The 25,718-nt window shown below is 48.4% G+C and overlaps 1 protein-coding gene across 1 annotated transcript in view; it reads right to left on the bottom strand.

Annotated features, from left to right (window-relative positions):
* The window catches only part of CCDC60 (coiled-coil domain containing 60), a gene marked incomplete at both ends in the record, with an annotated part of 162,854 nt that overhangs the window by 31,794 nt on the left and 105,342 nt on the right, over window positions 1-25,718 (bottom strand). Inside the window, 3 exons of the mRNA XM_079717882.1 lie at window positions 1,135-1,242; window positions 9,464-9,568; window positions 18,491-18,661. Of these exons, the coding sequence (XP_079574008.1) occupies window positions 1,135-1,242; window positions 9,464-9,568; window positions 18,491-18,661 (384 nt within the window). The remainder of the gene's footprint in view (window positions 1-1,134; window positions 1,243-9,463; window positions 9,569-18,490; window positions 18,662-25,718) is intronic.

Raw genomic sequence — 25,718 nt, forward strand, 5'->3', positions numbered from 1 at the left:
CTACTGGGCATATACCCTGAGAAAACCATAATTCAAAAGGAGTCATGTACCACAACGTTCACTGCAGCACTATTTACAATAGCCAGGATATGGAATCAACCTAAGTGTCCATCAACAGATGAATGGATAAAGAAGATGTGGCACATCTATACAATGGAATATTACTCAGCCATAAAAAGAAACGAAATCGAGTTATCTGTAGTGAGGAGGATGGACCTAGAGTCTGTCATACAGAGTAAAGTAAGTCAGAAAGGGAAAAACAAATACCGTATGCTAACACATATATATGGAATCTAAAAAAAAAAATGGTTCTCATGAACCTAGGGGCAGGACAGGAATAAAGACACAGATGTAGAGAATGGACTTGAGGACATGGGGAGGGGGAAGGGTAAGCTGAGACGAAGTAAGAGAGTGGCATGGACTTATATACACTACCAAATGTAAAACAGATAGCTAGTGGGAAGCAGCCGCATTGCACAGGGAGATCAGCTCGGTGCTTTTTGAGCACCTAGAGGCCTGCGATAGGGAGGGTGGGAGGGAGACGCAAGAGGGAGGGGATATGGGTTTATTCGTATGCATATAGCTGATTCACTTTGTTATACAGCAGAAACTAACACAACACTGTAAAGCAATTATACTCCAATAAAGATGTTAATTTAAAAAAAAGACACACAACAAAAGTTTGAAAGGGAAAACACAAAAACATGGAGAATGGGAGGAGTAAAAGGGACCGGGAGAGGAGGAAAAAGAAGAGGAACAAATGAGGAATAGCGCTGGGGAGACATGGTCCAAGAAGAGAGCTGGAGAGAAATCTAGCTGTGCTTCCAGGGTGGGGCTGGGCTAGCTGGCCAGTTTCTGTGGTGTAAATACTCCCACCGTGGCTGATTCATTTCAAGCTTCCGATGTGGGGTTGGGGAGAGATGGTGGGAGGGATACACAGGGGGGCTGTCACCACCACATGACCCATATGACCTGGCTCCAGCTCACCCCTGTTTGGACCCCACATAAGTAGCACTCCTAAAGCAACCCACCCACCAAGAAACAGCAGTAGGAGGAAGAGAACCCATGGGAGCTTCCTCCCCCACGGCCCAGTCTCTTGCTAGTTACACGGCAGGTGGAAGGGCTGAGACCTACTTCGGATTCCAGCAGGTGATCACGGGCTTCATGGTGTGGTGGGTGTGGTCGATAGTCAGGGCCTCCAGGAGCCAGTGGAGGGCACAGAGCTGGCGGAAGATGGGCTCGCTGCAAAGACAGAGGGAGGAAGCCCAGGGGGCTCCTGTTAGCACAACATTCTTCACAACAGTGGCGACAGAGACAGGAGTGGTGCTGGCTCCCGGCTGGAGAGCTGTCTCCAGGCTCCAGGCGTATGGCGGCACTTCCCACGCACCAGCATTAAACTTTCCCAATGGGCTCCTGAGCTATTTATTGGCCCCATTTTACAGATGAGGGAACTGAGGCTCAGAAGAGGTGAGGAACTTGTGCAGGTCACTGGGCCAGTAGGTGGCAGAGCTGTGATCTGACACAAGATGACCCTATGCCAGTTACTGGGGATTTGCATGCACAGCGGGAAGGGACAAGGGAGGGTGTCCCACAGGCAGACGACTTGATTCAGGCAAACGAGAGGACTGAAGGAAATGAACATCCTACAGGCATCCGATTCTTCATCTGATAAAAATACAATAAATACACTAGCAGGGTCCAAAACGTCCAGAAACACAAGGAAACTAGTGTATTTATTGTACTTTCTCTCCACCGCAATTAACAACTAGACCCACTGCTTTAAATTTATAAATCCTTTGCCCCAAATGTAGCTGGATGTTGAGGAAAACCACATTGAACGCATGATTTGAAAATGTAAGTAAAACACCATTTAAAAATAGGTCTAGGGCTTCCCTGGTGGCGCAGTGGTTGAGAGTCCGCCTGTCGATGCAGGGGACACGGGTTCGTGCCCCGGTCTGGGAGGATCCCCCATGCCGCGGAGCGGCTGGGCCCGTGAGCCATGGCCGCTGAGCCTGCGCGTCCGGAGCCTGTGCTCCGCAGCGGGAGAGGCCACAACAGTGAGAGGCCCGCGTACCGCAAAAAAAAAGAAAAAAAAGGTCTGACCTGTATTTTCTGATTTGGGGGGCATTCTGCATTACGATGAGCCAGGCATTGGGTAGGACACCTGACACACGTTATTTATTTCTCCCCAAACCCTGCTGGATAGGAATCATTACCTGAATTTTAGAGGAGAGGAAACTGAGGCTCAGAGAGGGGCCATCGGTTTGCTCCAGGTTGCACAGCTTGCTGGTGACAGAGCTGGGGCCTGAATATCCCACTCAACGCTCTCGACAGCCCTGTAAGAAGGTGACTTTATTCTGTCCTCTTTGCAGACAAGGGACTCGCGAGGTAGAGTCGCCTGAGGTCCCGCTAGGATTGGTGAGGATTTGAACCCGCATCTGTTTAATCCCAGAGACGGTGCTTCTGTGGACCTGAGCTCTTATTGTTTGAGGTGCTGACGGGCCCAAATGAGTGGCCACCCCGAGAGCAAGGTCAGGAGAGGGTTAACCTGCTGCCTGCATTCTTCCTGGAAATGAGGGGGAGTCCTACCTAGCCAGCCCCTCCCTGCGTGACTTCTCCTCTTACACTAATGGGCCAGATGCCTCCATTACCAACCTGTGTAATTGCTCTTCTCTGAAACTGCTCCTGTATTGATCGATCCTCCCCAGGGCTCCTGGGCCTGTGCTCAGAGGGGCAGGCAGGAATCCACCCTCCAGCTTCCAGGAAGGCCCCAGCTCAGAAGGTGGAGTCCGAGCCCTGGGGCTCAAGTGTGGAGCGGGCCCAGGCGTATGCCGGAGAGCCCCTTGAGAGGCACCCATGTCACTCTGCTGGCAGGGGAGCTGCCCCCATGCACCCCACTCCTCCGCCCCCATGCTCTGGGGCGGCCGTGTCCACCGGGTCTTTGGAAAACTAGAGTCAGCAGCTCTCTCTTTTCTCATCTAGAGCGCCTTCCTTCCTTTTTTTTCCACCCACAAATCATTTTCTAATAATAAGCACCCACGCATCCCTCACTTCTAATTTAAAGGACCCGCGAGCCCACAGCCCTCCCAGTTCTGTTTGTGTCTTCCCCTTTTACACCATCTTGGTCCCTACAGGTAAGTGCATTTTGGCAGCTCTGGGTACCAACAGTAGCAGTGGCTGTACCATGTGCCCAGCCCTGTGCAGACACCTCCCTGTACCCTCACTGTGACCCCAGGCAGTTGTGAAAAGCCCGGGGAGACGCCCCCTCTTCTGTTCACGACTCAGAGCCCCTGCAGGCCTGGGCGTTCCTTTGTGTCCATTGCGGGTGGGGAGGGCTGGGGAAGGGAGTTAACTGGTGAGGTGGGATGTGCTTCGTCACAGCGGGACGAGAGGCATGTGAGCATCAGACTCATTTCTGCAGGTGACAGGAAGGGGCACACACCTGGCCCTCCCCCTCCCTTGCTTACGATCTTCAGACTCCCTAAACCATCTGCTATGGACTGAGTTATGTCCCAAAGTTCATATGCTTTAGTCCTAATCTCTAGTACCTTAGAATGTGACTGTATTGGGGACCTTTAAAGAGGTGATGAGGTTAAAATAAGGCCAAGAGGGTGGGTCCTAACCCAATCTGTCTGGTGTCTTTAGAAGAAGAGGAGCCGTGACCCACGGAGAGACACTGGGGTACACGTGCACAGAGGAAAGAGTGTGTGAGGGCGGAGCGAGCGAGCAGCCCCCCGAAAGCCACGGAGACACGGCTCGGTAGAAACCAGCACGTGGGCACCTTGACCTTGAACTTCCAGCCTCCAGAACTGTGAGAGAATACATTTCTGTTGTCTAGGCCACCCAGTCTGTGGGGTTTTGTTACAGCAGCCCTGGCAAACCAACACCCCATCACATGGGAGACTCCCATCCATCTCCCCAGCCTCGCGTCTCCTCTCTCACCCTGTGCCGCCACCTGCAGCCTGGTGAAATTCTGCTCTGTAGCGCACGCTCACCGTACATACTCTCTTTGCACTGGGTTAAAATCCTAGCTTTGCCATTTATTAGCTATGTGGTCTTGGCCAAATTACTCCATGTCCCTGAGCCCCAGTTTTCTCATCTGTATGATGGCAGTAATCGTTCTCGTGAAAGTGAGGGGAGGTGCTCGGCACTGTCCTCTGCTCCTGATACACGTTCCCTTTCCTCCTCCTCTGCCTCTCCGTGATTGGGTCTCAGCTCGGATGTCGCCTCCAGCAGGAAGCCTTCCTTGATTTTTCGAGCATCCTCTCTCCGAGGAGGTTCTAAAGCAACCCCCCCCACCTACAATGTGTCCCTCTGTCCCTACATTTTGTGTCCCTGCTGTCTTGTAACTACCTGTTTACTTGTCTCTGCAGCCCACAAGCCTGTGAGCTACAGAGTCTTGTCCATCACAGGTATGCACAGAGTAGGCTCAGTATATTTCTGGTTACTGAATGGGAGATGGAGGGAATAAATTGGTTGGGATCTGACACTTTCCAGAGCTGATAATTTGGGCACAATTCTCATATGCACAACCACAGAGATAACAAAGAATAGTAGCAACAACAGCAAAATAACAATAATAGCAAACACTTCCCATAGAGCGCCTACTCTGTGCCAGACACTGTTTTAAGTGCTGTACACCCATTAGTTAAAAGTCATTCTTATAACAACACTGCGAGGAAGGTACTATTAGTATTCCCATTTTTCAGATGAAGAAACTGAGGTCATATAACTTATCCGAGGTCAAAAAAGGCAGCAAATAGCAGAGCTGGAATCTAAGCCCAGACAGTCCGGTTCCCGAATCTGTGCTTTAATACAGTGTTGATGTCTCTTATTATAGGGTAGAGCCCTCACGCCCTTTTCAGCAGAATAGCGTTTCATCCAATGGGTCTGGACCTTTTCCTCTGCCTATAGAAAGTGCCTTACAACACCTGCACACAGATGTTTATAGCAGCTTTGTTCATAACTGCCAAAAATTGGAAGCAACCTTTAGAGATGTATGGATAAATAAACTATCCAGACAATGGACGGTTATTCAGCGTGAAAAAGAAATGGGCTACTAAGCCATGAAAAGCCAAGGAGAAACCTCAAAAGCATATTACTAAGTGAAAGAAGCCACTCTGAAAAGGCTACACACTGTATGATTCCAACAATATGATGTTCTGAAAAGACACAACTATGGAAACGGTAAAAGGATCAGTGGTTGCCAGGGTGGGGACGGGGAGAGGGATGAATAGGCAGAGAACAGAGGATTTTTAGGGCAGTGAAAATACTCTGTATAAACGTGAGTGGATGGACACATGTCGTTATACTGTCATCCAAACCTACAGAATGTACCACACCAAGAGAGGACCCTAATGTAAACTAGGGACTGCAGGTGACTATGATGTGTCAGTGTCACTTCATCAGTTGTGAGTAACGTCCCACTCCGGTGGGGGATGTCGATCATGGGGGAGGCAGGAGGGAAATGGGAAATCTCTGCACCTTCCCCTCAATTTTGATCTGAACCTAAATATGCTCTAAAAAAAAATAAGGTCTTAATGAAAAAATACAGTGCCTCAAACCCGATGATCTCTCATCTAACATGCAGTGAAGCAAACTGAAAGAGAGAGACAGAGAGAGAGGAAGGGAGGAAGGGAGGGAGGGAGGGAGGAAGGGAGGGAGGAAGGGAGGGAGGAAGGGAGGGAGGGAGGGAGGGAGGGAGGGAGAGAGAGGGAGGAGGAAGGGAGGGAGGAAGGGAGGGAGGGAGGAAGGAAGGGAGGGAGGAAGGAAGGGAGGGAGGAAGGGAGGGAGGGAGGAAGGAAGGGAGGGAGGGAGGAAGGGAGGGAGGGAGGGAGGAAGGGAGGGAGGGAGGGAGGGAGGGAGGGAGAGAGAGGGAGGAGGAAGGGAGGGAGGAAGGGAGGGAGGGAGGGAGGAAGGGAGGGAGGAAGGGAGGGAGGGAGGGAGGAAGGGAGGGAGGGAGGAGGGAGGGAGGGAGGGAGGAAGGAAGGGAGGGAGGAAGGGAGGGAGGAAGGGAGGGAGGGAGGGAGGGAGGGAGGGAGGAAGGGAGGAAGGAAGGGAGGGAGGGAGGAAGGGAGGGAGGGAGGGAGGAAGGAAGGGAGGGAGGGAGGGAGGAAGGGAGGGAGGGAGGGAGGGAGGGAGGGAGGGAGAAAGAAAGGGTCCCAGAAACATGCTTGATAGAAATCTCTCCATTCTCATAATGATTGTATGTCAGGTCAAAGCACAATACCTTGGATTTTGTCAAATTAAAAGAGAAAGCATTTATTTTCTTAAATGTGGGGCATAATAGATGAAAACGCTGACCAGGGTGCACAAAGCCTGCTTCTAAAATCCCTGTGCTCAGAACTCTGGGGCAGCACTTAGCGGTCGGTGCATCTGAATAGCTCTCTCTGTTGAAACTGCTGTACCAACCAGAATACGAGTGGGAGTCAACACCCCTGAGAAAAAAACAACGTTTTTTCAAAACTTTTACTAAGAGAAATCAGAAAATGCTACAAAGCACCCCATGCTGACTGCCAAGGGCAAACCCAGACAGTGGCTGCAGGCACTGTTTTGTTGCACAGTCGCTCAGGAAGGGCTGTAAGGACAGGCCAGTCATCTCCGAGAGGGAAGGAGGGGCTGTCCTCCTTCCTACAGTCTGTGCCCCGCCTCTTTTTTTAAGAAGATAAAGGTCCAGTCTTCCTTGGCATGACTGAATTGATCCCCATACAGTCAATTCAGAATCTTCAGCTGGTTTTGGGATCAGTCGCACTGGGATTGAGGGGCTGACCAGGCTCGGATCCACCTCGCCTGACGTGAAGACTGAGAATTTGAGAACTGACCGGGCGGGCTCTGCCCTGATGCCTTTTGGTAGAATGATGATAAAACTGCTCGCAACCAACCAACCAACCAACCAACCAACCAACAGATCTGGGCATGAGGCCACCTTAGATGGGCCAGCCTCCGGCTTACCACACACATATGCAAGCCCAGCCAGGACCAGCTGAACTGATGTGGACGAGCAGAACCACCCAGCTGACCCGCAGACTTTGAACAAGAATAAATGGTTGCTGTTTTAAGCCACTCCACCTCGAGGTGGTCTGTAATACAGCAATAGATGCCGATACAATCATCAAAGGCAGCCGGAGCCTTTGAACAGCCAAGGAAAAGAAGGGGCAGCCTTCAATCTAGAGGAGTGTGTGCCTTTGTTTGCAAATAAAACTTTATTGGAGCACAGGCACATCCATTCATTGTAGCTTTCCTGCTGCGACAACAAGGTAAAGTACAGTTGACCCTCTGCATCTGTGGATACAGAGGGCCGACAGCACTACCCCATTTTATACTCATAAAAGACTTGAGCATCACAGATTTTGGTATCAGCAGAAGGTCCTGGAACCAATCCCCCACAGATACCTAGGGATGACTGTCGTTTGCGAGAGATACCATCTGGTTTGCAAAGCCTAAAATATCTATTGTCTGTCCCTTTAAGAAAAAGGTTGCTGATCCCTGGCCTAGGGCATAACGAATAGTAACAACCACCACTGTGATAATCACCACCATCACCATCATCATCATCTAACAAACTCGATACAGAGGTCTGACTTAAGAGTCAGGAGATCAGAATTCCTGTCATGAGCATTTTGGCAGGTTCTGCCTTCTCTCTGGGCTTCAGTTTCCCCATCTGACACTGAAGGAGGATGAGCAAGAAGCTCTCCAGTCACTTCCACAGTTGATTTAAACCTCACTTTGCTCAGACCAAAGGAAATGGGGGTGGGGCCTAGGAGCATGCATTTTCCCAGGCATCTCCTTATTTTGCTATCCCCGCACCCAAGCCCAGAGCCCCAGATGATTCAAATGCGAGTGAAAGCCTAAGAACCACTGATTTACACCATTTGGTTTCAGAGGGCTTGTCCGTGGAGAAGAAAGGCAAAAGCGCAAGTGTTTCCATGGGACGTTATGAGAAATTGCAAAGACTACTTTTGCAAGGAGATGTTTTAAGAACATCAAGCTGAGGCTGCCAGTTGGAATGTCCCTGAACAAATAAGTCTATGAAGAAGCCAGTCGTAATACTCATCCAAGGGAGAAAGGAGGAAAGTATAGAGTGGGGCTCATCAAAAGCTGAAATATTAGTAAGGGATGGGAATGTGTCCAAATACATGGTGGTGGTGGTGGTGACAGGGATGATGATGGTGATGGTGATGATGATGCCATGGTGTTGGTGATGGTGGCATCTTCCACCCACGAACTAAGTGCTCTTATTAAGGATCTGCCATCTTGTCTTACAGTTTCACTCTTGCATTATTTTACTCTTCAAGTACACGAGACTTGGCTGTCCAGATATATCACTAGCTCCTCAAAGGTAAAGCCTTGGGATATACCTTCTGTGTCGTGTGTGGTGGTGAGAGGTCAGGCTCTGCAGTCAGACACACTTGTCTTAAAACCCCAGTGCAGCAGCACCTGAGCTCTGTGACCTCGGGCAGGCCAGTACACCTCTCTGAGCCTCTGCTCTCTCATCTGCAGGGATGGGATAATAATACACCTGCACAAAAGGGCTCTGAGAGGACTGAGACAGTGCCCACAGAGCAGTCAGTAGTGCTATTTTTATTGTGCACACTGTAGGGGCCTAATAAATATTTGACAAATGAGCAGACAGAGTCCAGTGCACCCTGTTCATTGCCCTAAAGTAATTCTTATATGGGAGGGCTGGGGGTATGGGTGTGATTTTGCCCCCAGGGGGCATGTAGCAATCTCTGGAGACATTTTGGTTGTCACAGCTGGGGAGGGGGGTGGCACTAGGGGGTGGCGGCCATGAACAGTGCTAAACATCCTACGGTGCACAGGACAGTCCTTTCCAACAAAGAAGTATTTGTCCCCAAAAGTCAATAGTGCCGAGGTTGAGCAATCCTGCCTTACGGTCAATTTCTATCTCGGCACCTGAAATCTCCCAGTTGAAAAATGCTAACTGGTGAAAAAGCAAAAGCTGGGCTTAGAATTCTCTGGAACAGATAGGAGGGGAAAAAGGTGTCAAGGTTTTGGAAAGCCCAAGTATTCTTTGGAGGGTTGGTTAGCCCCTGTCACATCAGGCAATGAAGAGTCTGTGCCTGGGGTCGGCTCAGAAGGCGACAGGGGCTTCTCTGGGAAATAGCTCCTTGAGTCTTGGGGAAAACATGTCCCCGGAGCCCTGGGTGAGACATCTGCTAGGCGCACGCTGCAGACAGATTTTATCAGCTTTGCAAACTATTTGACATTAGTGCGTCTGGTGTGGTAAGGGATGGAATGACTCAGTCCCAACTGGATTGCCACTTAGCTCTAAGCCCCCATGCTTGCCTTCTGTTATTTTTATACACCACATAACACTGCTGGCCCCAGGCTCCCTGTCCCTTTTCAAGAGGACAAAGGAACAGCTCAACAGCTCCCAGCTGTTTGAGTCATTTGACCTTGGCTTCGCACGATAAACAGATGAGCCAGAGGTGGGACTACTTACACGTGAGCCTCAGGCAGCGAGGGCGCAATGATGCAGCTGTGCACAGGGGTGAACGGAGGCAGGACTCCCATCCCCACCTTCTTCATCTTCTCGTCCCCGTTTGTGCTGAAGGTGAAGCAGAATGGGAGCAGCAGAGTGAACGGGCAGGAGCTGTCTTAAGTGCCCTCTTCTCTCGCCAGGGGTTGTCTGGCAAATATCACTGGGCACCTGCTATGGGCCAGGCAGTAATTCCCGCTGGAGAGATGAAGGTTCTAGATGCAGCCAGTAAGCAGAGCATATTAGACCCCCTTCTCTCAGGGAACACATATTCCCATGAAGGAGCAAATAAGGTAAATAGGGCAGCTGTGTGGTATACTGGTATACTAGACTAGCGGTCGGATATGTTTTGTTATCTGGCTAGACAAATATTTATGATGTTGTGGGACATTCAGTCTATGTCATGACTGCTTAGTAGCAGGAAAACCATTGACAGAATGTAAGCAATAAGCAAATGGCAGGGTTCCAATAAAACTCTATTTACAAAACCAGTCTGGGGGCTGGATTTGGCCCATGAGCTGGAGTTTGCTGACCCGTTCCCATCCCCACCCCCACTAGACAGTGATACGTGCTATGGGGAGAAAAAAGAGAAGGGGGCTCAGAAGGGCTGGGAGAGCTGGGGCTTGCAATTTTCAATAGAGTGATTGGGGAAGTTATCACCGAGAAGGTGACATTTGATAAAAATCTGCAGTGGAAGGGAGTGAGCCATTCAGATGTCTGGGGACAGAGCATTCTGGAGAGAGAGAGCGACAGGTGCAAATGTCCTGAGGTGGGACTGTGTTTTAGAGACGGCAAGGAGGCACGTGTGGCTGGAGTGGAGTGAGCAACAGAGAGAGGAGGGAAGGATGGAGAGAGAATGGGGGCCTTGCAGACCAGTGCGAGGACTCTGGCCTTTTTCCTCAATGAAAGTAAAGGACTCTGAGCTGAAAGAGGACACGATGTGACAAAGGATCCCTCTGGCTGCTGTTTTGAGAATGGCCGATGGTGGGAGTGGAGGGCAAGGAGACCAGTGAGAAGTATTACAATAATTTCAGCTTGAGAGAGGAAGGTGGCCGGCACCCAGGGTCCTAGCGACAGGGATGGTGGGAAGTGGAAATGGCGGGGATGCACAGGGCAGGAACTGCCTGGGGTCAGCGGCTCTTATCTGCGGTCTTTTCCTTAAATGGGCTTCCCCCAACTCTACAGACTGCTGACTCACTGGCTGGATGAACCAGCGGTGAGACGTGGGGATCTCGAGCTTCAGAAGTCGGCACAACTGTGACCCCAAAGATCAGCCACGACCAGGCATACCTCTCTTGAAGCCCATCCCCTGCCCCACAGAGAATACAGAAGCTTCCTCTGAAGCCAAAACCATCTGGGGGAAGCGGGGGTGTGGATGGGGTGGGGGGAAAGGGATGCTTAGAGAGGAGAGAAACAGCCCAAACAGGCAGTTCATCTTTGAAACCACTGGACATTTATCCAGAAAAGACTGTTTCAAAGTGAAAAATATTAAGTTACATTTAATACCACAGTTAAGTTTTTCTTCTCAACACCATCATGGAGTAAGTCATTTCAGTCAGAGAAAACGGGGTTTGTTTGTTTGTTTTTTCCTTTTTGGCATGCCTGGGTCACAGGGTATATATTTTTTGCCCTAGCCCATAGACATGTTTTAATAAGCCTACTGTGTGCATAATGGAATTGACTGTCTGTATTTTAAAATTGGGAGATGTCACATAAAGATGGAAAAGACTCGAAAGTTCTTGCCGCTCTGAGTAAGAGTTGGGTGAGGCCCAAGGTCAAGATCACTGGCCACTTTGCACGAGGTGTGTGCCTCTTGGGTTGCCTGAGACTCAAAAACCCCTGGCATCTCACTCCCAGCTTGCCTTACATATTTATGCTACCAGTGTGCTCCTTTAAAGCCTTGTAGTTTCTCAGCCTGAGTACTTTAATACTGATTGAATCATTGATGGGTTCCCTGATTCATTCACGTCTACCCATATCTATGGAACATCTCTGCGCTGGGGGCTGTAGGTGCGGTGATGGAGGCAGATCCAGCCCCTCCCCTCCGGAGCTTAAGAGCCTCGTGGCGGAGACGGGCTTTACACAAACACAGCTGTGATAAGGCTGAGTTGGAGAGTGTGTGGTGCTTTGACAGACCCAAACAGAGAATCTGGCTGAAATGGAGCCAGGGAATACTTCCTGGAGGGAGTTGTGTCAATTTAGAAACGCGGGCCTCAAGTTTCTTCTAATGGGAAGGTGGCTTTATAGCCCTCAATCCCCTGGAATCTTGGCCTTCTGAGTGACTGGGCCAATAGAATGTGTCAGAAGTGGTGTGATGCCAATTTCTGGGTCCCGGCTCCAGGAACTGGCAGCTTTTCCTTCTTATGTCTTGGGATGATCACTCTTAGCACCCAGGCACCACCATGCTGGGAGGAAGCTGGCAGCCTGTGAAGAGACTCATAGGGAGGAGGACCAAGACTGCTGGGTCTCAGTCCTGGATGAGCTCAGAGCTGACAGCCAGCCCCAAGGTGCCACCGTGTGGATGAGTTCTCTCGGAAACAGACACTTGGAGCTGCCCCAGCTAGCGCTGGATCCTTCCCCACTTAACCCTACTCCAATGGCAGATTGGTGAGTGAAATAGATGTTTGCTGTCTTGAGTTAATAGGTTTTGGAGTGGTTGCTCACAGCAACAGTAACTGGAACAGAAGTAAATATTGAGCTGAGATCTGCAGGTTGGATGGGAATTCAGTAGGCAGAGGGAGGAGGGAGAGGCCCTGGGGAGGAGGGAGAGGGGGATAGTGTGGCTGGAGGGGAAGCCAAGGGCTATAGCCCGTCCACAGCCCTGTAGCCCCTGCTCAGACCTTTGTCTTCATCCGATAAAGAATGGTGGCCACCGAGGATTTTAAACTGGGAGTGGTTTACGTTTGGAAAGCTCGCTCTGGCTTAGTGCGGGGAAAGGAGACAGAGGGGGCGAGAAGAGGTGGAGGCACCCATTAGGAGGTCACCTTCCTCCTGGGAATTTGAGGACAATCTTGGGGTCACAGAGCTAACTAAAAAATAGGACCAGAATCTAGGTCCCCTGCCTTCCATTTCCACAGGCTCTTTATTCAACCCTAGAGCTGAGGAAACCACAAGCCGATATGTTGGCATGCCCAGGCTTACTGGCTCAACCCAGTGGTTTAGAATACGGGGAAATTAACCCAGCTTTTACACTCCTTAATCTCTTGTTTTATGTCTCCTCTCAGCTGCAAACATAAGACAAATTCCACCCGTTGTTTTTTTTCGCCTTTTTCAGCTGAACTTGCAGCTGAGAAATGAGGTCACTGAACACAGTGGGAAAGACTGCTTGCAGGCCGGAATCTTTGGGGACATGCTTGATTTTCTTTTTTCCCTACATAGTTTGTCAGACTTAAAACTTTGGTCTAAAAGAACTTATCCTATGGTCTTAGATCCGGGCGGGGGGGGGGAATCCCTTTTGCTTTTAGAATGCACAGGATCAAATACTGTGTTAAAAAAGCAGTTCTAAATGAACACTTGTATTTTTGATAATTCTGTGATTGGAATTATATTTATAGAACATAGCTCTTACATGTGAGATGCCTTCTAGCCTGCCTGGAAATTAAGATTTTTAGCCATAGATCTGAGGGTTTTAAGTAATTGAGGGCCAGAGAGATCAACTTCATTTCATTGTATAATAATAGCTAGCAATTACTAAGCACGTCTCATATGCCAGGCTCTGTGCTAAGTGTTATTTCTTTTAATCCTCATAACAAATTTGGGAGTTTGGTACCATTCATAAGGGTGTAGAGAGAGGAGGCTCAGAGCAGCACAGCGACCTGCCCAAAGCTAAACAGTTGTATGGGGGAAGTCTGGACTCGAACCCCAGCCCTGTGCTCTTAACCACTAGCCCCTACTGGTAGGGATAATCTCCCAGTGCTATTTTATGACCCCTGCCGCCCCCACCTGCATTTGATGGCTATGTTGCAATAATAGCCTCCAGTTTTATTTTAATGACCAGCCTTGCACAGCTCATGGAATCCACTGGATAAGTCATAATCAGACCAATGTCTACGTGAGGAAAGACCTCATGCATACTTAAACTTATTAAACTTTAAATATACCATGTCTTGCACACTGAAACATGGATCGGAGAGGGAAGAATTGTGTTCTGTGACCATGGATTAAAAACCCCATGCAAACAAGGGCAACGTTACAACCAAACTATTTAAACAGTCACGGGAGCATCTTTACAGACGCCACCTTCCCCAGAGCCTGTTTGTTTGCCCAATAATCTGAGCAAAAAGTTACTGCGAAAAGAGCTACTAGTTCGTTCCTTCTCTTTATTCTAGAGAAAGCCTGCCAGGTGACTAGTGCCACTAGAGGTACCAGACTCAGAGAGGGTCATCGGCCTCTTAGATGACACTAAGGGCAAAACTTGCGCTGAGGGCTTCCCTGGTGGCGCAGTGGTTGAGAGTCTGCCTGCTGATGCAGGGGACGCGGGTTCGTGCCCCGGTCCAGGAAGATCCCACATGCCGCGGAGCGGCTGGGCCCGTGAGCCATGGCCGCTGAGCCTGCGCGTCCGGAGCCTGTGCTCCGCAATGGGAGAGGCCACAACAGTGAGAGGCCCACGTACCACAAAAAAAAAAAAAAAACTTGCGCTGAGCTCGTGGGACCTTCACGGAAAGGGTAAGAACCCCTCGGCTCACTGAGTGGCTTTCTCTGTATCCTGCGCCTCTTCAAGGTCCCATGAGGACACTTCAGTGGGGTCCACTGAGTGGCTGGATGGAGGTGGCTCAGGTCATGACTTGCCTGCTTATTTTTTTTTTTCATTCTGAAAATCATATTTCTGATTTTGGCAATAGATAACACCACCACACCCTCCTTCTCCAGCCCTGGCCTTTCTAACCAGACATGCGGGCTGCAGGATTTCTGGCGGGCTGATACAGATGGGTCTAACCATACCTCTATTTTTGTCACCCATTGAACTCCCATTCAGCATTAAAGATTCTGCTCAGAAGTCACACTTCTGGGGATTCTTTCCAGATTTCCTTTTCACCCCCTAAAGTTGAGCGGGCAGACATTGTGAAATAATAGAAAAAAATATATATATATTGGTCTCTGCCCTCACTTTCTGACACAGAGCTCCCAAATCCCTTGGAATTTCCTGGGTGACAGAGGTGTCTTTTTCTGGGGAATGGGGCAACTCTTGGTGGGCTCCTGGATAGCTTTAGGATGGGGGCTGGTCGCCAGAAAGACCACGCCATGATTAGAAGCTTGGACCTCTCAGCCCCACCCCCAGTCCTCTGGGAAGGGGAGAGGGGCTGGAGACTGAGTTAATGACGGAGCATGCCTGTGTGATGAAGCCTCCATAAAAATCCCTGAAGTACGGGGTTTGTGGAGCTTCCGAGTTGGTGATCACATCCAAATAATGGGAGGATGGCACTCCCCAACTCCACAGGAACAGAAGCTCCTGTGCCTGGGTCCCTTCCACATCTTACCCTATGTACTTCTTGATCGGGGTGCGCATCTGTACCCTTTATTATGTAATAAAATGGAAAAGGTAAGTCAGTGTTCCCCTGAGTTCTGTGAGCCATTCTAGAAAATGATCAAACCCAAGGAAGGGGGTCATGGGAACCCTGATTTATAGCTGGTCGGTCAGAAGTACAGGTGACAACCTGGGACTCGTGACTGGCATCTGACGTGGGGTCAGTCTTGTGGGACTGAGCCCTTAACCTGTGGGATCTGATGCTAACTCCAGGTAGAAAGTGTCGGAACTGAACAGGATGGTAGGATGCCCCACTGGTGTCGCAGACATTTGCTTGGTGTGGGGAAAAACCCCACACATCTGGTGTCAGAAGTATGAGTGTGATCATGGTGTGAGAGAAAAGGAGAAACACATGGCAGGAGTGTTTTTCCTTTACAGGCACACTTCAGGGCACTTGAGGTGCACCCCCATGGTACTGTGTTGTGGCACCGCACGCGGTAGGGACTGTCCCTCAATCCTTTTCATATCTCTGTGCCATCAGAAGGCCTGCACGCAGTAGGTCTTCAAAATACAAATGGTTGGTTGTACAATGAGAACGGGCCTGGGGTCAAGGTAGTCTCCCATTCTCACTCTTACACTTACTTGGAAGCCAGGATAAAGGTCTAAGACATAATGCACTAAGGGGCCACGGATATTTTACTGAGGATCTTCTAGGGAAACTGAGGAATGAATTTACATGTCACACTATGAGGCAAAACCTCGTAAAAGCCCTCATTAGACATCTCCGTTCTCTCCCACTGATGGCTGCCTTTCCTCTCTTCTCTCCTCCGAAGGGTCCCTTCCGCTCACACTCTCGGCCCGTCTCCTGAATGTCTCCATTCTATCTGTCAGGGAAGCCTCTCTGCTCTTCCTGTCTATCTGCGTATTCACTTGAATACGCTTGCTCACCAAAGAAAGCTTCTCCTTGGGATGCTCACTCCTTGGAAGGCATGTGGTGGGGATTGTAAATCATAGATATTTTCTCTAGTCTCAGAATGAATGAATGAGTTAATAAATGAATGCACAAATGGTAAGCTAGCTTACTTAGACCAACCTATTGGGTAAAAATAACCAAAAATGCTAGACAAAATATTTTTTTAGAAAGAGTGGCAAAGGGACTTCCCTGGTGGCACAGTGGTTAAGAATCCGCCTGCCAATGCAGGGGACACAAGTTTGAGCCCTGGTCTGGGAAGATCCCACATGCCACGGAGCAGCTAAGCCTGTGTGCCACAACTACTGAGCCCACGCGCCTAGAGCCCGTGCTCCGCAACAAGAGAAGTCACGGCAATGAGAAGCCCGTGCACCGGAACAAAGTGTAGCTCCTGCTCGCCACAACTAGAGAAAACCCACGTGCAGCAACGAAAAACCAATGCAGCCAAAAAATAAATAAATTTTAAAAATAAATAAAACAAAAAGAGTGGCAAAGAGCCAACAACGAAGTGGGAATCTCTCGGCCAAAACTAAAGAGAGACTGGAAACCAGAGAGGTAAGGTGGCCTGGGAGCTGCTTTGGTCCTAAGGTCATTTGTCGATTTAGAAAAAGTTAACTTTCCTTCTAACAGCTTCCCAGGGCAAGGAAAAAGCATAGTCCATGGTCTGCACAAATGAGGAATCAAAGAGAAGACCCTTCTTACAATAAGCTGGGATTCCCAAGGGCCAGACTTTCAGGGGAAAGGTGACTAGAAATATAGCAGCCCCTCATGGTCTCACACTCAGGGTTCCCACCCGTCACCGGGAACCTTGAGCTTTAGGAAGACCTCCAGCCACTAGTGTCCAGCCCCCGCACCCCGCACACCAGGGCCTCACAGACCAGAACTCCCTCTTTTTTTTTTTCCATTAAGTTGAAATTTACATAACATAAAATTAACTGTTTTAAGGGGTGCAATTCAATGGCATTTGAATTGATGGCTGTACAACCATCCCCTAAATCTAGTTCCAAAACATTTTCATCAGCCCCAAAGGAGACCCCACACCCATTAAGCAGTCATTCTCCATCCCCCCACTTCCTCAGCCCCTGGCAACCACCAATCTGCTTCCTGTTTGGGATGAACCTCAAACAAACTATGGTAAGTGAAAGAAGCCAGGCACAAAAAGGTCCCATATTGTATGGTTCCATTGGTAGGACCATTGTTTTTAAGACGTACACATGCATATTTCTTTACATTAATGTTGTGAAGAATTTGGGAAATGGTGCATTACCTGCTGTGGATTCCATTTCCTCTTTAGCCGGCAAAATGTCAATTTGGATTCCTAAAAGCAGCCCTAGCACAGTAACTCTCAACCTTGGCTTCACATGGGAATTATCTAGGGGAGCTTTAAAAAGTACTATGTCCGGGTAACACCCCCAGATGGTCTGATGTAATGGGTCTGGGAAGCACCCTGGGCACCAGGTGATTCTAATTGTGGAGCCAGGGCTGAGACCACTGCTCTAATAGGGCAACGGTAGGCCGTTTCTACCATATATATTTCCTCTCTTCCTGCTTCAGCACCTCCTTTCCATCACTGATTTGTGCCTCATTTGGTCTGCACAAGCTAAGTATTCCAGGAGTTTGTTTCTGCAGAATGTAGCAGTCCATGAATGCTGGTGTCACTCAGTTTGGGACGTGGGGGTGCTTTCCAACCATGACCTTAGTCATGGGGGAATTACGACTAAGCCTCATTCTTAATCTCTAAAATGGGGCTAATCATAGTATCTATCTCATAGGAACGTTTTGAAATTTTGACAAAAAGACGTGCACAAAGCACGCAGTAGACACTCGTTATAAATTAGTGTTGTGGTTGTGATTATTAGCATGATTGCTACTGTTACGTGAATGGGCATTTCATAATGGACCAGTCTGTTGATGGTTCTCTCTCAACCAGAGGAAAGACCTTTACAAAAAGAGGGAGGCTACTGATTCAACAAACCAACAAACCTTTTTTTGGTCCACTCGCTTTGGGTGGATACCGAGCTACGACCTGGGGTTTCAGGAGAAGGTCTAGAATAGGGATATCGATGTGGAATAAAACAAAGTAGTGTGCAAACACATTAAGGGAACTCAGAGTCCAAATGGGCTCTGGAGGTGGTCGGGCTGAAATCTGGGAAGGGTCAGGAGAGGGCAGCATTTAAGCTGGGCTTTTAATGAAAATTAGAACTTTAGTTGGAAGAGGATGTAGGGAAGAGTACTGAAGGCCCAGAGAACAGCACGGGAAAATGCTCAGAGGTAGGGACAAGCCTTGGAATGAGAGGGAAAGAGGCACAGCTGGGGACCAGCAAGATTTCTTGGGTAGCTCTTGGCATTGGATGTGAGGACAGACATATGTAGTAGAAGATACCTCACTGAATACCAGGAGGTGAGGCTGGCGAGGTAGGTTGAGCCAGACGAAAAGAAGTCATTAGACACCAGCCTAAGAAGGGACTCCCCATGTGAGACAGCTGCCACCCCTCAACCCAACCAGGCAGTGTTCCATCCCAAGACCACTGGTGCCACGGTGATGGTGTCTACTTACGTCAAAAGAATATCCCCATACTGGATATCTGACATCTTTTTGGCTGGTTGGAATATATTTCTTTCTTCCTCTTTGAGTTTCTGAAGTTGCTGTTGCTTCTTTTTCAATGCACTCTCCTCCCTCAAAATAGTAAAGTATCCACGGCCAATCTTCACCCACTGAATCAAGATGCTGGAGAAAGAGAAAGAGAGAGGAAGATGAGTTGGCTATCAATGCAATGTCTTACTGTCTTGGGACTGATAATCCACTGAAGGGCACTCTCATGCCCAGTAGCAGGAGACCTCCTGCCTTTAGAATTCCAAAGTCACAGAGACCTAAGCTTGGATTATGGACCCACCTCTTACCAAAGACCTTGAGCAAGTTATCTGATCTCTCCTGGTTTCAGTTCCATCACTCCACAAACATTTATTGAGTGCCTACTATGTGCTAGGCACTCTGCTATGTCCATTGAAATGAGCATAATAATTCACACCCCAGAGAATTAACTTAATTGGCCGTGTTTTTATTTTGTTTTGTTTTTCATGGTGTGTCTCAGATTCAATGGAATGCGGTATTTGAGTTTCTTATACATATGTCACCGGAAGGTCACCAGCAATCTTTTTCTAAATGTAGACCCTGCTTCTCAGCTCACGTAAAGTTTTCTGAATCTCTATGCTACACGACACATGTGCATCCCAGCCGGTCACTGGCAGGTACGGATCAGGCATCATCTGCCCAGCCCGTATTCTCGTTACAGCAAAATAGTCTCTCAGGCTCCTCATGTATAAAATTGTGCAAAACCAAATGAATGTGTACCCTGGTGGAACACAGTGAAACCAGATCATACAGAACTGGCCCTGAATTGTCCATTTGGGCTCTTATTTTTAAGTTTAGGGATGCAAGCCGTTGATCTGAGGTGGAATTCGTATTTGAAACAAAAATGTGCTTCGGTTTTGCTTTCAAGCTTCTGAAATCCACTCATCAAAGAGCATCCTGAGGTTGCCAGATAACCTGACAGGACGAAAACCGTAACCATGAGCAACCCCTTAATTTCACAGGGGAGGATTTTCTTGATGTGGCACAAACAAAGCAAATGCGGAGCTATTCTGGGAGCTGGGGCTGACAGCAACTGTTTTTTCGTGGTTATGTTACTTCACAGGGACTCTTTGCTCAAAATGTGGTTCATAGGTCAAGACGCACGCACCACAAGGGTGTGAAATGACTCACATTATGAGGCTTTCTGGGCTCCGAAGCAGGTCTGCAATCAGCTGAGGGAGCTGGGTCGGTGGGGAAGGGAGGGCGGCTTAGGGTTTTCTGGGAGTGGGGCTGGGGTGAGGGGCCCCTTGTTTGAGTGTGGTCTCAACTTCCCGCCAGCACCAAAACAAGGAGCACCTTGGGTTTCTTATCAGCTGTTGCCCAGATGTGAGGCAGAGGGAAAGGGGGGAGGGGCGCAGGCAGCTCAAGCGCCGTCAAAGGTCGCACGTCACGGATGGAGCCAGACTCTTCCCTGCGTTCATTCACGCCCAAGTTCAAAGGTGTGTGTTCGCCTACATAGCTGCATCATTATTAACCGTTCAACAAAAATGTAATGAATACCCGCTGTGTGTCAGGGGCTACTCTAGGTGCTGAGGCACAGCAGCAAACAAGACAGCTCACAACATTCCTGTCCTCGTGAAGCTCCTGTTCCAGGGGGTGGAGACAGGCACGACACAGAGTGAACTGTAGGTGGTGACACGCTCAGTTCCAGGGAGGAGCACAGGGAGAGGGAGAGACAGGGGTGGGGCGTGGATTGGCGCCATGTTAAATTGATGGTCAGTGAGGGCCTGGCTGAGAAGGTGACATTTGAGGAAAGACATAAAGGAGGTGACGGAGTAAAACCATGCAGATACCTGGGGGAAGGGAACAGCATGTGCAAAGGCCCTGGGCAAGTACAACGTTTCATCCAGAAAAGTTTTGCTTTCATTGAACAAAATGTTATGTGACATCACATAGTACAGTCTGTGCTCCTGAAAGATTACATTTGTCTGATTTAGATATTGGTCTTCTATCTAAGACTTTTGTTTAACAGAAAGGATCTGCTCTGAAAAAGGAAGGAAGGAAGGGAGGAAGGGAGGAAGAGAGGGAGGGAGGGGAGGGGAGGGGAGGAGGAAGAAAAGCACTGCTGTGTCCCAGACTGGGTGCTACTCTGGAAGCAGTAGATGTTACCACTTTCATTAAGAAGCTCACCTCTAATAACTCCAACTAACACCCTCAAGTTCAGAGCCCCAGCACTTGGAGAGGTCCCTCTCTGCCATCGGACCTCAATGAGACTTCTCAAGCACATCCAGGGTGCTCCTGAGATGCAGCAAATCATCTGGGTAAGAGGCTTTCTCAGCGAACGAGGCACTGTTGTGGTTTAACATCTGTGGTAGAACTTCGCCCTGTAGCTCAACAGTTCTGTGTCCAGCCCTCCCGCGAGTCCCTCACTCCTGGGTGTGTGAGTTCACTTATTTATCCTCACAACAGCTCGACCTGTGGGCACTGTTGTTATCATTTCCACTTGCAGATGAGGAAACAGGCCCAGAAAGGTGAGGTCAGAAAAGCTGGCAAGAAGCAGATCTGGGGTCTGAACCCAGGTACTGGATTCCCCCTGTGGGGTCGGACTACAGAGTCTGCTGGTTTGTAGGAGGTCAGGATGTTTCCACTGGGGAGTCTCACCAGCTTGTCCTGGAAATCCCTGTCCTTGAATTGGAGATTCTATAGGCCACCAGGTCCTTCGCTAACTTGGGTGGCTTGTCACTGACTGGCCGGTGTTAGGGGCTCGCCTTCACCGGTTGTCCAGATTCTCTCACGGAGTAGAAGGCTGTCAGCAAGGCCTCTCAGGTCCCAGAACAGACCATGGTCTTCAGAGGCAGAGGGTGGGACCGGCACTGAGAAGTCTCATGTGTGATAATTGCGTACAACTGCGGGAGGGGTTCTGGGGACCTGGAACAGACCCAGGCAGGATGGTGGGCTTTGGGCTCTGATTTCACTGTGTAACTGAACAAAAGCCTTTGTCTTTCCCTACAGAAACTGTAACCAACTAGATCCTGAAATGCATGTGTTATGGATTTAATTGTATACCACCCCCCAGCCAAATTCATAGGGTGAAGTCTCAACCCCCAGTACCTCAGAATGTGACCTTATTTGGAAACAGGGTCACTGCAGATGTCATTAGTGAAGATGAGGTCATACTGGAGGAGGCTGGGTCCCTATGCCAATAGGACTGGTGTCCATATAAAAAGGGGAAATTTGGGCACAGACACATAGGCAGAGAGAAAACCATGTGAAGATGAAGGCAGAGATCAGGGCAATGCTTCTGCAGGCCAAGGAATGCCAAAGATTGCCAGCAAATCAGCCAAAGCTAGGAGAGGGGCATGGAACAGATTTTCTGTCTCAGACGTGAGAAGGAACCAACCCTTCTGACACCTTGATCTTGGACTTCTAGCCTCTGGAACTGTGAGACAATAAATTTCTGTTGTTTAAGCTACCCAGTGTGTAATACTTTGTTACAGCAGCCCTAGTAAACTATTCCAGCATGATCAAATATCTAAGCCTACACTCATGGAACAGCCCAACTCTTTTCTTTTCTTTGACTGCAAGGGTTAACGAAATCCTTATTAAATTAATTTTATAATAAGTGACAGGCTGAAGGTCATGCCACAGTAAATAAAAGGGACCTGAATATTATGTACCAGGCCCTGAGCGGGACAGCTATTTTGTGTCAGATCCTGTTCTAGGCAGTTATGATGTGTCAGGTTCTGTTCAAGCACTGGCACTACAAAGGCGAACACATCCTCAGAGAATTCAGTCTTCACCTTTGCATCTAAGTTATCTTATTTCTACAAAAGTAGAAATTAAGAGGTTGTTAAGAGATTTATTCGACTTCTTTATGCCCTTATTCCAAAAAGGATTAGGAGCAGAAAATTTTTTAAGTGAGAAGGGCAGGAGACATGAAAAAATAAGAAAACAATATCAGGTAAGACAAGTGTCAAAACCCATGCCACATGAGCCAGTGCACAGACTTGGCCCTCAGCATCCTAGCGGCCAGCACAAAGAGGGAAACACTATCCCTCATGTGATTCCTAATGACCATGAGATTTTGAAAAAGCTGTTCAGGTGATGCCTAGCCATTCCTGGTGGAAGAAGAAGAGATTTCTTTCAAGGATCTGTATAGGGACGACACTGTGAAAAGCCAAGTCTGCAACAAACCTCTAGATGCGGGTAGTGATAAATGCCTGTCTTACTGATTAACTCACAGAAAAGCATTGGGGAGTTGGTGTTGGCAATTTGAGGAATCTGGCAAGTTTTCTGGTAGAACTGCAGCCCCTTTCAACCAAGGCAGCCAGACTCCTAGCGGTTAGATCTTCTGGAAAGACCTGGCTGAGAGATGAACAGAGGTGGTGGTGTGTGTGTGTTGGGGGGGCAGGGGTTGTCTGGGCCCTCAGGTCAGACCTACCAGCCTATTCTGGGAACTTCAGGCTGCGGGGTGTTCATTCTGTGCACCATGAAGTGCTCCCCTGTTACGGCAGAGGCCCATTTAAAACTGCTTAGTATTTTAGCAAACTCCCATTTAATTCCCTCGTATGTTCCCTCCATTTTCTTCATCATTATTGCTGATTACCAGGCTATTTGTGTGAAGGGAGCTATTTGCAGGGAAGAGCAGTTTTCGTCTTTAAATCCACTCACCCGGGGCCTCCTGTTCACTGCTTTCCGCGATGTAAAACTCCCACGGCCAGCAAGGCGAGGGAAACGATGGGGAGTGAAATAATGAACTGCGTCAGGCAAACGGAGGAAGAAGCAGATTATAAAATGGAAAGTTTCCTCTACCCAAAGCCACTTCCTCTTAACCAATGCATGCGGGTAGGTTTTCACATTTAAGGGACATATGTTCTCTGTACATTCATCAGCCTGTGTGAGCTGATGAATGAAAAATTCGCAATATGGCAACAGGAATAGTCGTAGTGGGGCTGAGCTGAGCCAAAGGGGCAGGTTTCACTCCCAAGCACCTTCAGACCTGAGGGCCAGTGTACGCAGTGGTAAGCCTTGGATGGGGCAGCCTCCTGGATGGGGTCTCTACTTTGCCACTCCCTTCGGCAGGTTTTAAACCTCTCTAAACCACAGCCTCTTCATCTCCAAATGAGGAAAAAAGGTCATTCTTGCCTCAAAGGGATGTTGGGAGGATTAAATGACAGTGGATGTAAAGAGTTTATTTAGTGTAGTGCCTAGTACCTAGGACTCAATGATTGGGTGCTACAATTACTACTGTCAACTTGCCTAACAGTCCTGGGAGGGTGGTGTGATCTGCAGTTGAGAAAATAGAGGGAAGAGGTTAAGTAAACGATGAGGGTCATAGTAGCTGGGAAGTAGCAAAGCAAGGGTTGGGAGCCAGCAGGGATGATTCCAGAATTTCTCTCCATCTGCATGCTGCAAACACAAGAATTTTCAGAAGGAAGCTTTAAAGCTTTGAGTCTATGCATCTCTGGGTTGTTCTTATTGTGCAGAGTTCACCTCTAGGCCCACAGAAGAGAAGCTGGTGGCTTACACTTTCCTCCTTTAGACCATGTTTTACCCAATCCAAGTCACCACCTGTGGCAGATCAGCTCATCATTCAGCAAATACTCCCTCCCTCCCCCATCCCCTACATTCAGGGGTGGAATGTACTCAACGCATCCTGACTTTGGGCTTCACCATATGACTTCTTTGGCCAATGGGATGTTAGTAGATATGACTTGAAAAGAAGCTTGAAATAAGCTTGCTCAGTTGGGTCCATGACAAGAAAAAAAACCCACTATCTCGCTGAACCCAGAAGAATAAGAAAGGCATGGAACAGACCTGAACCCAGCTAATCTCAACCTAAATCAGCCAAACCCCAGTTATCCCACAGACACATGAGCGAGGAAGAAATACTTACTGAAAGTCACTGAGTTTTAGGATAGTTTGTTACACAGCATTATGGTGAAAATCGCTGACCAATACATCATTTGTTATAAGGTGACATTATTTTATGAACCACAACGAAGGAAAAATCCATGCCAGTTTGATTAAGACATGATTGTACATTGCATCTCCAGTTCACAGATGTTAAAATGTGAAAAAATATGTGCCTATTAGATATAAAATATGGCATTAGGAAAGAAATTGCCTCAGACCTGAGAAAAGATGATCTGGAACAGAACTTGGAACATAAAGGTAATTAACAGCCCCTTCAGAGAAGTATCTAGCAATTTCCTGATATTCTCTGATGAGATTGAGAGTCCTTTCTGGGGTGTTAGATTTACCCACACATCTGGCCTGTCAGACTTGTAACAAAGCTATTAATCTTTACTAGTCATCCCACTCTTGAGTGATGCTATCTAGCTGCTTGCTACTCGAAGTGTGTTCCCCGGACCAGCAGCATTAGCAACATACCGGAGCTTGTCAGAAATGCAGAATCTTGGGCCGCCCTCACACCTCCTGAATGAGGATCTGCATTTTAACAGGACCCCTAGATGACTCATATACACATGTAAGTTTGAGTTGCACTGGTCTAGCTGTCCTCTCCCTTCTGTTAAAAGATACTCTTTCCAGAAAGAAATCTTCGAACTGGCTTTATTAGAAGCCCAATTCCCTTCCTACAAGTATGAAATAAAACTTTGACACACACTAGCAGTCAATTCATCTCAGAAAGTTCTTCAAGCACAGCTGTAGCAGCCATTCTCACTCTTTGAGGGCGCTCTGCTTGTCATGAGTCTCCCATTACCTGAATCAGCAGCTCTATCCCCAGGGCCCTAAAGGAAACACGGACTGACAGTCATCTAAAACAGACAGTCCCAGCTCTCTTCACAGGGGCCTTGCAGGAAGCTGCGGAATACTGGAGAGTTGACAGGCAGTGAAAGAAATTCACGTACAACCTTTCTATTATGGGGGGCATGGGATTAACCACCGCAAATCACTTTGTTAAAAATCAACAGCCCAGATGTACTTAAAAAAAACCCCAAAAAACAAAAAAACACAACTTTTAATGGTATTATGGCTCTGCATTCAGCTGGTTTTCACTCACATTTTCTGTCTCTGCCTGCAAGAAATATAGGACTATAAAGCCAGGAGAGCTTCCATGGGGGAGGAAGCATGACATTAAAATGAACACTCCTGGCAATATCCAATTTCAGGGATGTCCTGCTCTCGAAGAAGGGAATTGCCTACATGGGAAATTTTCACTTAACAAATTTTACTGTTTTCCAATAATGGC

The sequence above is a fragment of the Hyperoodon ampullatus genome, assembly GCF_949752795.1.
Source record: "Hyperoodon ampullatus genome assembly, chromosome: 13".
Lineage (NCBI taxonomy): Eukaryota > Metazoa > Chordata > Mammalia > Artiodactyla > Ziphiidae > Hyperoodon > Hyperoodon ampullatus.